Source organism: Phoxinus phoxinus, assembly GCF_949152265.1.
Source record: "Phoxinus phoxinus genome assembly, chromosome: 20".
NCBI lineage: Eukaryota > Metazoa > Chordata > Actinopteri > Cypriniformes > Leuciscidae > Phoxinus > Phoxinus phoxinus.
In genome coordinates this window covers 19961272-19976122 of record NC_136895.1, presented here as the reverse complement: position 1 = coordinate 19976122, position 14851 = coordinate 19961272, and the positions used below count along the sequence as shown (strand labels likewise).

At 35.1% G+C, this 14851-nt stretch overlaps 1 protein-coding gene across 4 annotated transcripts in view; it reads left to right on the top strand.

The window, feature by feature from the left end:
• The window catches only part of r3hdm1 (R3H domain containing 1), a 37790-nt gene extending 25594 nt beyond the window's left edge, over positions 1-12196 (top strand). For 2 of the 4 annotated variants that reach the window (XM_079592293.1, XM_079592291.1), the window contains 12 exons: positions 74-234; positions 1206-1286; positions 2867-3109; positions 3859-3976; positions 6376-6530; positions 6626-6765; positions 6857-6960; positions 9821-9966; positions 10068-10215; positions 10308-10432; positions 10590-10674; positions 10782-12196. In XM_079592293.1, the coding sequence (XP_079448419.1) occupies positions 74-234; positions 1206-1286; positions 2867-3109; positions 3859-3976; positions 6376-6530; positions 6626-6765; positions 6857-6960; positions 9821-9966; positions 10068-10215; positions 10308-10432; positions 10590-10674; positions 10782-11125 (1850 nt within the window). In that variant the 3' untranslated portion in view covers positions 11126-12196. The remainder of the gene's footprint in view (positions 1-73; positions 235-1205; positions 1287-2866; positions 3110-3858; positions 3977-6375; positions 6531-6625; positions 6766-6856; positions 6961-9820; positions 9967-10067; positions 10216-10307; positions 10433-10589; positions 10675-10781) is intronic. The other 2 variants (XM_079592294.1, XM_079592292.1) reach the window with 1 other exon arrangement.
• Positions 12197-14851: the final 2655 nt, after the last annotated feature.

Genomic DNA, 14851 nt, shown 5'->3' with positions numbered 1-14851 from the left:
CGAATGAAGTAAAAATTTGAATGTTGCGCTAGTGTTTTTGTAACTGTGTTTGTTTGGTTTTTGTCCCGTAAAGGTCAGCCTTTTGTTAACCCCGATGGCAGCCCGGTGATCTACAACCCAGCCATGACATCACAGCAGGGGCGGGGCCAGCAGCCCATGTCTCTCCCGCCCCCTCCTCCTCCGCCTCTTCCTCCTCCCCCTCAACCTCAGCCAGCCAATCACCTTCTAGCACAGGTCAGGAAAACATATTTTACAATATAGTGATATATATATATATATATATATATATATATATATATATATATATATATATATATAGGTATATTGGTATACGGTATATATTTTACTTTGTCTTATATTTTTGGCCTTATATTTTAATATTAAATATTTCAATAACTATTTTATTTTAATTGATTTAGTTTAATTTGTCCAGTTTTGTTTAATATTTTTTGTATTTAAATTATTAATTTAATTTAGTTACACTTTTCTTATTTTTATTCATTTAGTAAAAAATTTTGGTAAGTTATAATTTTCTTTTTAATAATATTTCTATTTACTTGTTATATTATTTAATTTATCTTTTAATTTTTTTATTTTAATTATTGTCGTTTTTCATAATATTTAAACAGTATTTAAATATATACAATTAAATAAATGTGTAATATTCATCATCATTTGATCATTCATCAAAATAATTATCAGCTGTCACTATTTCTCATAATTGTAATATATCAGGCAAAATTATTCTCGTATAATTTTTTTTACATATTTAAGTTTTATTTAACTTATTTTTATTATTATTATCATTTCTTCTTTCATTTAATTTTATGCATGCAAAACTGTATACATAGCTCAAAAATAACATATTTATAAAAATAACATGATATTTATAAAAATAAAATGATATTTATAAAAATAAAATGTTATTTAATATGGTTTGTTAATAAATAGGTTTAAAAAAAATGTCACTGATATAATCTACATTCATCACTAATGGTGCTAGCGAAATTGCATTGTAATTTTGTCTTTTATCGGTTCATATTTCTTCATAATCAGAACATTGACGTATTTGTTTAATGTTATTACTCTATGACGTGACTCCCGTTCTCATTTATTCTGCCCTTCCCTTTTCCGTTCAGTGCTGTTTTGTTCTCTTTCTCTTTGTGGTTGTGGCCTGATCTCTCCTTCTCTCGGTGTCTCTGCAGTCGTCTGCTCAGCCTGTGCAGTTTGCTGCGGTCTCTTGTCCTCCTCTCCTGCCTGCTGCTTTCACTCAACAATACACTGTGGTACTTCTCTCTTCCTTCACTCTGCCTGTCCTTCTCGAAACTTCACTTCTCTCTTCCCTCGATTTATTAAAGAGGCCGTATCTTGGAACGCATGGAAATAATTTTTCGGTTCATTTGAAATAAGTTATTTATTTTATTCGATTTTTCTTAGAAAATGAATTTTCTTTGAAATGAATATACGATACATACATGCCCTAATATTCTCACCTCTTAAACTTATTAAACTAAAAATGTGTTGTATTATTTTAATACTTTTAATTTAATTTTACATTTTATTTATAGTTATTTATTATATGTTATATATTTTATTCATTTATCTATTAGATTTTTCTTGTTATTTTGAAACAAGTTAAATATACAATATAAATCAGTATTATTGCAGAATATGGCCCCTTTAATATTTCGTCCTTCTCCCTATTCTCTATTTTCAGTCTTTAATTCTTTTCTTTTTTGTTTAGTTGGTTTGTCCCTGTTCTTTTCTTTAGTAATTTAAACTTTTTTGTTTTGTTTATTAATTTCCATATTCTGTGGCATCCTGTGATCAGAAATTTGATGTCAAAAGAAAGTCAGTTCTCGGTTTATTCCCGTTCCGTCAGCTTCATTGATTAATCTCTCCAAAGTTTCGAAACGAGCCCCGTGTGATTTGTTGTACCCAGCGGAGCCTAATGACTGAATTGGGTCACTTCAGTCATATTTCTCTCTGTGTGACCCTGTTTCTACCAAATATAACACCCTCATTAACAAATTCAGACCGCATGAATAATTAACCACGCCAGATGTTGTTACTACTTTAATAAAAAGATGTCTGCCAGTGGTGGATGAGGGGCAGGACTTGAAGTCCTCGCTGTGATGCCCTGGTTTAGTTTTTGATAGTCTCCCATGATCTCATGACACCTTCAGCGTGTGATCCACTTCAACTTTTACAGATACATCTCATTTAGTTGCGCAATCAAATGAAGATGGACTCTTGGGTTTCAAAGGAGAGAAATTTATTATAAAAATGACCAAATTTTTATTTAGCATTGAATTGTAAAATTGGACTATGGTTAATATTATTTAATTTTAAATAAATATTACATAAGTAGGCAATGATTTCCTACATAGCTTTGTTATAGTCACAATTTTTTCTACATTTTACGTGTGTGTGTGTGTGTGTGTGTGTGGTGTGTGTGTGTGTGGTGTGTGTGTGTGTGTGTGTGTGTGTGTGTGTGTGTGTGTGTGTGTGTGTGTGTGTGTGTGTGTGTGTGTGTGTGTGTGTGTGTGTGTGTGTGTGTGTGTGTGTGTGTGTGTGTGTGTGTGTGTGTGTGTGTGTGTGTGTAAAAAAAATCTAAAATACGTTATATATATATATATATACATATACGCATGTGTGTGTGTATATATATACTGTATATTTATATACATACACACACACACGTGTATTGTGTGTATATATATATAATCAGTTATATATATATCATAAAATCCGTATATATATATAAAAATATCAGTTTTTCTCAAATAATTATAATTGTTTTTAATATTTGTTATAAAAGTGAATTTGAAATGTTTTTTTTGTGTGTGTTTGTGCATTAAAACAGCAACAGGACGGTTTAAGTGCCCAGTTCGGCCAGATGAATCTAGTTCGGCAGGCTTCAGGAGACGGTCCAGACCCCCACACGGGCCTCTACCCACAATCCCTGGTGCTCCAGAACCATCCGCCCAGCGGCTACATGCTCCCGTCAGCAGGACAGCCCATGAGCGGCCATCCCTACCCCCATCCCACACCCGTCAATCAACCCATCCTACAGCCACACGGATACATACAGCAGCCCGTGCAGCAGGTAGAAGCACGCTTGTGGTGCATTATAAAGGGTTATTTTTAACTTATTTTGAGGAGATTCCCCCCTTCTATCTATAGCGCTTTGAGGTCTCAGAAAAAGCGCTATATAAATGTAAAACATTTAACGAATTTTCATAAGAGTAAAATATACACAGTATTTATATATGTAAAATATGTATTAAATTATAAAATGTCTATATAGTACTTTTTTTAACACTTTTAATTTGATAAAGGTAAATACAATTTATTATAAAATTAAATAACCACATTTTATAGCATTTATATTATATTTATATAGCAACAGTTTTTTTTAATAAATGTATAAATGTACAATATGTATTATAAAATCAAATGTTATAGTTTATAATTTAATACATAGTTTTTTCTCATATAATGTTTTACTTAAATATTTATTATCAAACTAAATAATAACTTTTATTTGTGTGTATGTGTATATATATTTAGTACTTTTTTTCTTACATAAAAAATTAAATATGTGATTAAGTAGCTGCGTTTTAGACAATTTCTTAAAAAAAATATGTATAAATGTAGATCACATTTTAAATATATTTATATATATATTTAAAAAAAATTATTTAAGTGTGTGTAAAAAATTGTGTATGTATATATATACATATATATATATATACACAATTTTTTCTTAAATATTTTATATAAATCATATATAAATCAAATGTATACCCGTGCAGCCGGAATAATCAGACATTAACACTTGGTGTGTGTCTGCAGGTGTCGGCGTGTTACTGTGCTCCGGGTCAGTACTCGCACTCAGGCCAACACTACAGAGCGATGACGCCGCTACACTACAGCGCCCCCCAGAGTCAGACACTGCCACCGCAACAGACAGGTACAAACACAGCTTCTGCACACTCACTTTCTGTCCAAGTGCCAGCAGAAACAGGGCTTGGTGTCGGTGCGCTCTGATCGGAGCGCTGGGAGACGGGGCCGTGTCACTGTATGAGATTCGTAGTCATTCTCACAGTGAACCGGTCTCTTTTCCCAGCCCTCACTCCTCAACCTTTGACCCCCACACACACACACACACACACACATTTTTATTAGCATAGTGACATGCTAACAAGCTCTCAGAGGATCATAGCAGCAACCATGCAGTGCTGAGTGGAAATGATCACTTACATTTCCTCCTGAAAATGTAAAAACCTGGTTGGAAATTAAATTGGGTGAACCTGTAAGAAAAATGAAAGAAATAGAGAAAGGATGCAGAGGTGGTATTTTAGAGTGTGTGTGCCCACAGTGACATTGAAAGAGCTGCTTTCACAAGCACTTGAGTGTGTGTGTGTCTGTGTGTGTGTGTGCGGGGGCTTGTATGGTCGAATTCGACAGGCTTTTATTCTCTTCACTTTGGCCTTGCAAGGGCAGGTAAAAATAGCCGTGCACACACACACACACACACACACACACACACACACACACACACACACACACACACACACACACACACACACACACACACACAGAGGAGGAACGAGTCGTCTCTTCATCTCTACTGGATCTGATGAGAGAAAGGAGAATCATTCACGTTTAGATGCTCTGTCATTGTCCATCGTAAAGATCTCAGTCTACACAATCCCTACTAGACGTCTCTTTAAATAAAAACGCATTATATACGGTTACATTATTTATATTATTATTATGTGTAAACTGTTCATTCTAAACCTAAATGATATATTTATATGAAAAGAATACAGGTGAAACTTGAAAAATTAGAATCGTGCAAAAGTTAATTTATTTCCGTAATTCAACTTAAAAGGTGAAACTAATATATTATATAGACTCGTTACATGCAAAGTGAGATATTTCAAGCCTTTATTTGTGATCATTTTGATGATTATGGCTTACAGCTTATGAAAACCTGTTCACAATATTCTAATTTTGTCTTTCGTGGGTTTTCATAAGCTGTTAGCCATAATCATCAAAATTATAACAAATAAAGGCTTGAAATATCTCACTTTGCATGTAATGAGTCTATTTAATATATTAGTTTCACCTTTTAAGTTGAATTACGGAAATAATGCACAACACTTTCAACATTTAAACTTTTGCACAATATTAAAAATGTTCTGTGTGTATATATATATATATATATATATATATATATATATATATATATATATATAGGGAGAGGGAGAGGGAGAGCCGGTATATTAATGTGTATATTAATTCAGTGGTTGCAAAAAAATTATTTCTAAAATTAAATATTGTGAGACTATATGTTATTGCGATACAATAATATTACATACTTTTATTATATTATTATTATTATTATGTAAAATAAAAATAAACATCATTACAATCCAAAATTTTATTCATTTTTTTTTTTTTTATGTATTAAATGGAGCATTTAAGTTACATTTTTAAATATTACAATAATATAATACTATTATTATAAACCTTATCAGTCTGGCTCATAGATATTAATTAAGTGACACAACATTTACCCAGACATCCTAACAGATTTGCTGTAAAATGCTGGTAAATAACAGACTATTATTATTATTATCACCAACTATTTTGCAGACATCACAAACTTATATAGAATTTTCTCACTACTTGTATTTGATGACATGACCCTCACTCAGCGACTCTTTCTTCAGAAGCGCTGCTATTTGCCGCAAATGGTCTAAGACTCCATGCGTTAACGTCCATCTGTTCCCGCTCATTTCCACACCAGCCAGCCAGCGTCTTTTACTTCATTTCACTTATTTCAGTCTTCCCGCAATTAAACTGCTATTTAAAAGTTGTTTACAGCCAGGGATGGAAATTAGCACCAGCCACCAGCCAAATGCTGGTGATTTTGTGTTGTGGCTGGTAAACTCGCTTCACCTACCAGCCACCGTGGCGGGTAAATAAAAGTAGCATGCGGTTTCACCCTGACACTTTTAGAGGAGGCACATCTTGAGATTTTACCCTATGGAATAAATGGCTTAAGTATTGTAGATCTTGTAGTATTAATTTTCACATGCAGTTACACATTGTCGGTTAAAAACAAGAAAGTGGCTGGTAAAAACTTTGAGTGGCTGGTAGATTTTGGAATCCACCAGCCACAGTGGCAGGTGGACAAAAAAGTTAATTTCCATCCCTGTTTACAGCTTTAATGTTGCATGAAACCCCTCTTTGTTTTTGCACTTTGTCCTTAATGTTTCACATCCAGATGTTGTTTGTTCGCCATTACGTCGGATTCGCTGTTGTTTATGCTAATGAGTCGCTGTCTGAATGTCATTGCAGGTTTCCAGACGGTCATGCCCGGTCAACCCCCCAGCTACCAGGGCATGATGGGAGTTCAACAGACTCAGAACCAATCGCTGGTCAGCTCTCAGGGCGGAATGGCCAATCAGATTCAGAGCGTTATGGTGCAGTATCCCACAATGCCTCCGTATCAGGTCAGTGCTGCTTTTTGCAAATCTCATAATGTTTTTCTCAGTACCTGGAGTGCTTTTGATGAAGTAACGCGTGCGTTTGGCTGGTGTCTATGCAGCAAGGTTCTCAGAGCGTTCAGCAGGCAGCCTATCAGCAACAGATCATGCTGCAGGGACAGACCAATCAGGCGCCAGCGCCCTCCGGCAACATGCAGGTGTATTACAGCATGCTGCCGCCAACACAACACTCTAGCATCAGGTAACACACACTGAGATTCATACAGTGCATGTCAATGCATTTAAAAGTGAATATTTGCTTTGTCTCATGCCAACTTCCTGTGTGTGTACAGCTCAGCCGTTGGCTTCCTCCCGCCGCCGGGTTCAGAGCAGATGTCTTTTCCCAGAGCGCCCTCCCCCTGTGGTTCTCAGCCAATCACAGGCCAGCAGTGCACAGGTATCATAGCCGCCTTCAGTGTACAACTATCCATAATGCCATAATGTTGCAAATTAATGTATATATATATATATATATATATATATATATATATATATATATATATATTTATATATATATATATGTATAGTTTTCCCGCCTTTACGCTCCCAAAAGAAAGTGAGCCAATTTTAAGTTTATCTTAACCGCTAGCCGACTAGCTTATAACAGGTTATTTTTGGTATATGTGATGCGATCTGGGAAAACCCACCACATGGTAAAATTTGACATATTACAGGTTTTGATACCATATTAAAGCTGTTTTCAAGCCCTTTCCAAATCTGCTTTTATTTATTTTATCGTTTGTCTGTAACAAAAGTTATGGTCATCTGAAGTCGGCTGATCGCTATGATTTTCAGAAACGGAATTTTGAGAAAAACAGATTTAATTAACTGTCCCGTACTTCTAGCGGGACGACTGGCGCTCTTTTTTATTGCCTTTTTTTCATATTACATATTTTAGTAATGAACATAGATTAGGTATCATTCAAAAACTCATGAACTCAAAATTCATCCTGTGAAAACCATTTTGAATTAGACGATTGAGAGGCGAGCAAGATCTTTTAAGCGAGCTACTTCAGACTCCGTTGTTCTCTTGTGCTCTGCTCTGCATCACACAATGACGTTGGATAAAAATAAATCAATAAAAACTCGCATTTTTTTTGCACCTCCGCTCCGCCGTGCGTGTTCTTAAAGAGAAAGACAGTCTTTTCAGCTTGCCACTATAAATCGCCATTTTTCTGCACTAAACTAGCGAATTTTCCTAAGATATATTCAGAGATGATAGACAAGATGTTATAGAATAATAATTTAATGAAAACCCAAATTTTGACAAAAAACTGACATTCGATCTATTTTTAGACCTTACTGAAAACGTGCCAGCGCGACATCCGACGGGTTTTCCCAGATCCCATCACATATATTTTGGTACATAATCAATACTAAATTGTATATTCATATTATATTTCTAAATTAAATAAAACTTTATCAAAACATTTATTGTAAAAAAGTATTGTTACCATTTTTTTTAAAATGGTAAATGTACGCTTTTGTCTATTATTGTGAAAACTCAAACTCGCCTCTAAAGCTCAGTGTCACTTACTAACTTACAGGTTTTTTTTAATTAGATATTAAGTCTCCGTACATCTCTCGGTTAATAAGTTGAGTGCATATAATGAGCTTTGAGCAGTTTATTCCTCATTTTCAAAATGTTTTACTTAGCTGTTTAATTAAATGTTGTTTACAATTCTGGTTTCTGTCTGTGCCTTACGGGCGTTTGTGAAGAGCTCATCACACGTTTCAAAAGCTGCGAGAAGACTGTTTATTTGAATAAACCTCAGTGTTAATGAACGCTCAGCTAGTGTGTGTGTGTGTGTGTGTGTGTGTAGATGAGAGGTGATGATTATGTTGCTGAAAAGAGGGTGTTTTTAATGAGGAAGAGGCGAGACCCACACACTCTTTGACCTTTCACTGTTTAATAAAGCACTTTAATTGGCCAGTGTGTGTGTGTTGTGGTACATTTCATTTTTGCCTGCTGTCAAATAATTCAGTAGCAAGCAGTGTATTTTCAACACCACTGATTAATATATATATATATATGTGTCTGCTATGGTGAAGCTGTACAGTTCTAAAGGTTAATAAGGTGTGTGTGTGTGTGTGTGTGTGTGTGTGTGTGTGTGTGTGTGTGTGTGTGTGTGTGTGTGTGTGTGTGTGTGTGTGTGTGTGTGTGTGTGTGTGTGTGTGTGTGTGTGTGTGTGTGTGTGTGTGTGATGGTACTATATTAGATCAGCAATGATGTTAAAAATAATTGAGAACAATCTGACGTCTAAAAGTTTTATGGTTGACTGTAATGACTGTAATGGTTGACTTTAATCAATATTAATAGTGAATTTTATTTTTAAAATGTATATAAATTAATATTATGTATTATATATAATATAATTATTAATATAGGGATGATACTATATGTGTGCAATAGTACTTTATAGGACAAAAATATTACAAATAATAGTGGCGTCTAAATGTTTTAATGAATCTGTTTGAAAGTATCAGTATTAATAGAAAAATGTTTTCATATTAATATTTATTAAGTAGTTTAATAAAAAAATGTATTTACATATTGATTTAAAAAATATATATATATACACATTGTATATAAAAAAATGAAAAATGTGTATTTTATTGAAATCTGTCATTTAGATTATTATTATTAAAACCATTATGAACATTTTTATACACAAGTATATTTTTACAATTCATAATTTATATTAAAACGGTTGTGTGTGTGTGTGTGTGTGTATATATATGTCCCATGTGACGTGTATATATATATATATATATATATATATATATATATATATATATATATATATATATATATACTTTTTTCTAGTTTATTTTATTACAATACATACATTATTTAAAAAATATATATTTATATAATATATACATATATATTTATGAATTATATATCATATATATATAATTATTAAAAGTAATACATTTTAATACCATTTTTGTTTTTATCACAATTTATAATTTAAGAGTAAATATTTAGTATTAAATGCAAGTAGTTCAACGAATGTGTGCATATATATATATGAAAAAATATATATATATATATATATACATTTTCATATATATATGCACACATTCGTTGAACTACTTGCATAGATAGATAGATAGATAGATAGATATCTTATATTTGAATTATACATATTATATATTTTAATGCATATAATCCCTTCTCATTTCCAGTCCAAACACTTTGTGGTTTAGGTGTGTAGTGAAATCTGTTGAATCTGTGCTGTGATTTCCCGCAGTGCCTCCGCCGCCCCCTCCTGGTGGAGTGGTGATGATGCAGTTGAGCCTTCCTCACAGCCAGCAGCCGAGAGCCCCGTCTCCACCGCACTGGAAACCAAACCGCTACTACAAACCCAGCGATCTTCCCCCACAGGACGCCACGCAGGTACAAACATCCCATGTGACGTCACTCTCACGTATAACACACATGACCTCTCTCTCACGTGACGCAACACACATGACCTCTCTCTCTCGTGTACTTTCTAGAATAATCCGCAGCAGCTGCTAAGCCCCTCCCCATCTCCGGCGCAATCTCCTGTTCCTGCCCATCTGGTCAATCTAAAGGGTCCTCGTCCTGGCCACGCCCCCTTTCCCATCATGCCCCAGTTTTCCCGCCCTTACGCTCCAGCCCAAGGTGAGCCAATCCGATTAGCTCATAGCTTTTGGTACATTCTGTTATATATGTTGGTGCGAGTTTAGATAACGCTCGTGTTGGTGTGTTCACAGGTGATGGCAGGTATCCTCCTCTGATTGGGCAGCCGCTCCAGTATAACCCTCCCATCAGACCCCCACTAATGCACGGCTCTCATGTGGTCAACCACCACCATCATCATCATCTTCATCACCACCAGGTTGAACACACACACACACACACTGCTCTCACACTCATGTTCAGGTGATCTAACAGCATTAATGTGAATCTAGCGTCATCTTCATCACCATCGTCATGTTAAACACGGGAGTTTCTTGTTGTTCACACACATCCTCTCACGTTCGGCTCTTTCTCAGGGTCCTGTGGGTATCCGGCACGGCGTGCGCAGTCGAAGACCCCCAAAGAAATCACTGTCTACTGACATGAGCACTGGAGAAACGGGTACGAAAACATGAATTATCAAAATATAGATTAATATTCAGTTGAGTATTAAAAAAGCCCACTGACAAACCTCTGAAGTGATAGATAAGATCTGTTTCCCATTCCAGACATGGGCCGTGTTTTGGAGGTGACGGACCTTCCGGCTGGCATCACTCGAGTGGAAGCGAACTGTTTACTGGCAGAACTGAGCAAAGTTGGCGCTCTCATAAAATGGCTGCCCGAAACCCCATCCCCCAACCAATCAGAGGGAGCGGACGTTACGAACTCTGACCATCCCAAACCTCCCCCTCACGACCTGGCGTCCACGTACACCATCCTGGCCTTGTTCCCGTCGAAGTACGCGGCGCAAAGTGCGCTTCAAAAACTCAACAGCTCCATCACCAAATTCAAACTGAGAACTAGCAGGGGACATAATGAACAGCACACGCTCGCCAGATCCAGCTCTCAGTGAGGCCACGCCCCTTCCCCCTCTCTCCACCAATCACCACCATTGCCTCAGGCTCACTTCCTGCCATTTCAGTCACACGCCTTCCTGGTTTTGTTTGTTTGTTTGTTTTTGCATCACTATGGCTTGATCCAAACGGGTTTGTTACTTTCGAATGGGGTTTTCACGCTAGTTTGTAAAAAAAAAAAAAAAAGAGAACATTTCGAATGTTGTAGTTGAATTGTTCTTTCACGGTTTCAGGCGAATTTGAATTATCTAGCTTTGTTATTTAAAAGAAACCAAAACTAAGGCAAAATAAGATGTTTGGCTTATTTTTATTCTTTTTTGTTTTGTTCATTTTGAATAGATCAGGATTGCAAAACTGAAACCGGAGGATGTTGTTTGGAGGGTTTTATCGCAAATGTCACAAAACGCATCATATTGTTCGTACGAATTTTTGGGCCATTTTTTGTTAAACGAATGGAAACAAGCAACCAAACATGTTACAACTGACCCATGAACTTAAAGACGGGACACAAGGGAACACTTCGACCTGTGCCTTTAAACAGGGACGCGTTGTTTACGCTGAACAATGACTAAGCTAGAAAAACAACGTCCAGAAATGCGTAATTTATACTGTAGCCGAATCCAAATAAGCAAGTCATTTTTTTCCTTCGGCCGAGTGCCAGTTTTTGGCTCTCCAGAATGTGGACTGAGTGTTTTTGAATTTTTAACTTAATTTAAACGTTGATGGAAACGGCGCAGTGGCCAAACGGAAGGTTTTATCGCTTTCTTTCTCATAACCTGTCTTTGGGGCGACAGACAACAGTCCATTTATGGGTTTTTAGATTTCTTATCCTATTAAAAGTCACTGGAATAAAGGTTTGCACTCTCTCTTTCTCTTTCTCTCTCTCTCTCTCTCTCTCTCTCTTTCTCTCTCTCTCTCACGTCTTTCCCCTCTGGTCTTTAATGCGTTTTTTTCCCTCTTATTTTATTTTGGTTGCGAGATGTGTGGACTATGAAAGGCTGTAAAATGTTTGCTGGAGCAAGTTGTTTTTATCTCAGTTTGAAACCAATAAATGTTTACACATAACGGTTTTTCCATGTCCCAAATGTTTTTATTGACTATAAAAGTCCAATCGGATTGACAACTTTAAAGAGGTTAAATATATTTGTATATTGTATAAAACAATATAAATAGATATTTTTGAATATTTATTTCAAATATGTTTTATAATTACATTTATATGTAGTTATATGTAAATATGTAGATTTAAAATGAAAAACACATTATTTTATTTACACATTTATTTAAAATACCTTTTATAAATATTTTATATAATTTTTTTTAAATATTATTCCTAATGTTTCTCGCAGGTGTTACAACTATACACGTTTTTGTTGTAATTTACATATTGTAAAAATATGTCATGTTTTTCAATAGATTTTTTTGAAAATGCGTTTAATTACATGCATCCTAAATTTAAAGTTATTGATTACATAAAATACATTTTATGAATTTTAATGATATACTATTTAAGCTGTAGACTACATTAAAGAATACATTGTGTAATGCAACTTGCTTAAAATTACAGTGCTCTTATGGTGCATTGTGGGTATTACGTGTCTTAGGTCTAAGATAAACTCTTTTGGCATATTGACTTTCCTGTTAAATTGAAAACGACCAAATCAAAACAGGTGAAATCTGAAGAATCAAGTGTGTTTCGATTCATCATATGTTTAAAGTTTTTACAGCCTCACAAAATGTTTTGTGTCCTTCTAGTGTTATTTCCCATTGATCAACGACCGAGATTTAGCCTGGTAAGTCTTACATTTATGCAGTAGAATTGTATCCAAACCAGTTTACATTGCATTGAAGGTGTCAGTTATCAGAAGCCATGATTTGAGCTACAGGCACAATTAAGCAAGGATTGATTCCTGACGGTTCAGAAGAACAGGACAAAACAACGATGAGTGGACCAATAACAAGATTCGTTCCCAGAGCCAAAATCAACCCACTGATTAAAAGAGAGAATGACTTTTAGAATATTTATTACATTTTAATTGTATTTAGTCCTCAAATTGTATTGGTTAATTAATTGTAATTTTTGCTACATTTGTCTCGAGTTCTACATTTCATAAATCATGTGTTCTCCAATTATCAAAACAGAGAAAAAGATGTTCATAGAGAAACAGGAAGAACGCAGGTTAGACGCCATTTTGAATTTAATGCGGATGATGATGAAAACGAGGATAAAAAGAGGGATCGACTTAAAAGTCTTCACAATGACACGCACACAGTAGCCTAGGCCTAAGTTCTCCAAGTAGGCCTATGTATTTTTCACATCTCAGAACTTTAAAAAAATATATATAGTGTGGAGTTTTTATATACATTGAAAGCACTGTAAACCTATCCCTCACAGCCTACTTTTCATTTCTGTCAAAAAATAAATGGGGCAACCTTGAATGTTTAGGCCAAGTTAGTCGAAATTACCACATTTGTCAAAGAATAGCCTAGCTTTTTTTTTTTTTTTTTATACTTTTAATTTAAATAGCTTTAATAACGACCAGTGTTGGACAAGAACAAAATACATTTCTCAACGAAACACGCCAGCACAAACAAAACAATCGTTCAAAACGGTATCGTCAGTAACCGAACAGATGAGCCTAGAACCAGATGGGGAAAATACGCTATAATGAGCCTATCTATGGCATTATATACTATAGCATATGTTCTTGTGTGGATTTGCTACATGTTGTCAAAGTTCTTGACCCACATTCCCCTGATCATTGAACCCAGATCCACAAAGACGGATGTTTGCTTTAAAACTGCACGAAGACCTGCTCAGACAGGCTGCCGGAGACGAACAGGATCTTTCAAGCCCGGATTACACACCGGAGGATCCGCGGAGGTGTTTGTCTTTGTTCACATGCCTGTCATCAAACAAAGAAACGTGTGCTTTCATTCAGACATCCAGGGGAAGAACCTGACAGGATGTGGGCGGTTTAACGGAGCAGCGCGTGAACTGATGCTGCAGCTGCGGGTACACGCGGACACAACTCACCTGGAATGTTAAAACAGGAAATGCTAATGAATGTGTTTGAAAGGTCTGTTAGGATTAACCTCTACAAACCATCAGCACAGGGAGGATTGCATCGGGGCCATGACAAATAAAGATGTCAGAGATGATAAAAATCGTTTAAAACACATTTAGCCTACTTCTTAGAAATGTAATATTTGTGTTCACGTAGCTTACAAACGATTTTTTTAGAGCCATTAAATCTACCATTGTGTGTGTGTGTGTGTGTGTGTGTGTGTGTGTGTGTGTGTGTGAATATTTTAATATTATTTTAATATGTAGCCTAATCAAATATAACAAAATCGGATAATATTTAATAATATGTTGTATAATTTAATGCATGTAGCTGTGATATATTTGATTATTTATTAATAATCATATTTTAATAATTCCAATGTTTAAACCATTTTTAAGGAACCATTTAATAATAAAAGACTGCCAAACTAATAATGGCAATATATTTTTCATCATTAACCTTTATTATAGACCCACAGAAATCTCACATTTACTTTTAATAGGCTACTTTTAAGGACATGATATGTCATCATCAAAGAACGAAAGAAGACATGTAAGCCTATTTAAGTCGTTTAATTTCTGAATAACTTTACTAGATTCGAACAAACAAACAAACAACAAAATGAGAATCACGTCATTGACCCTTAAACAAAATAGA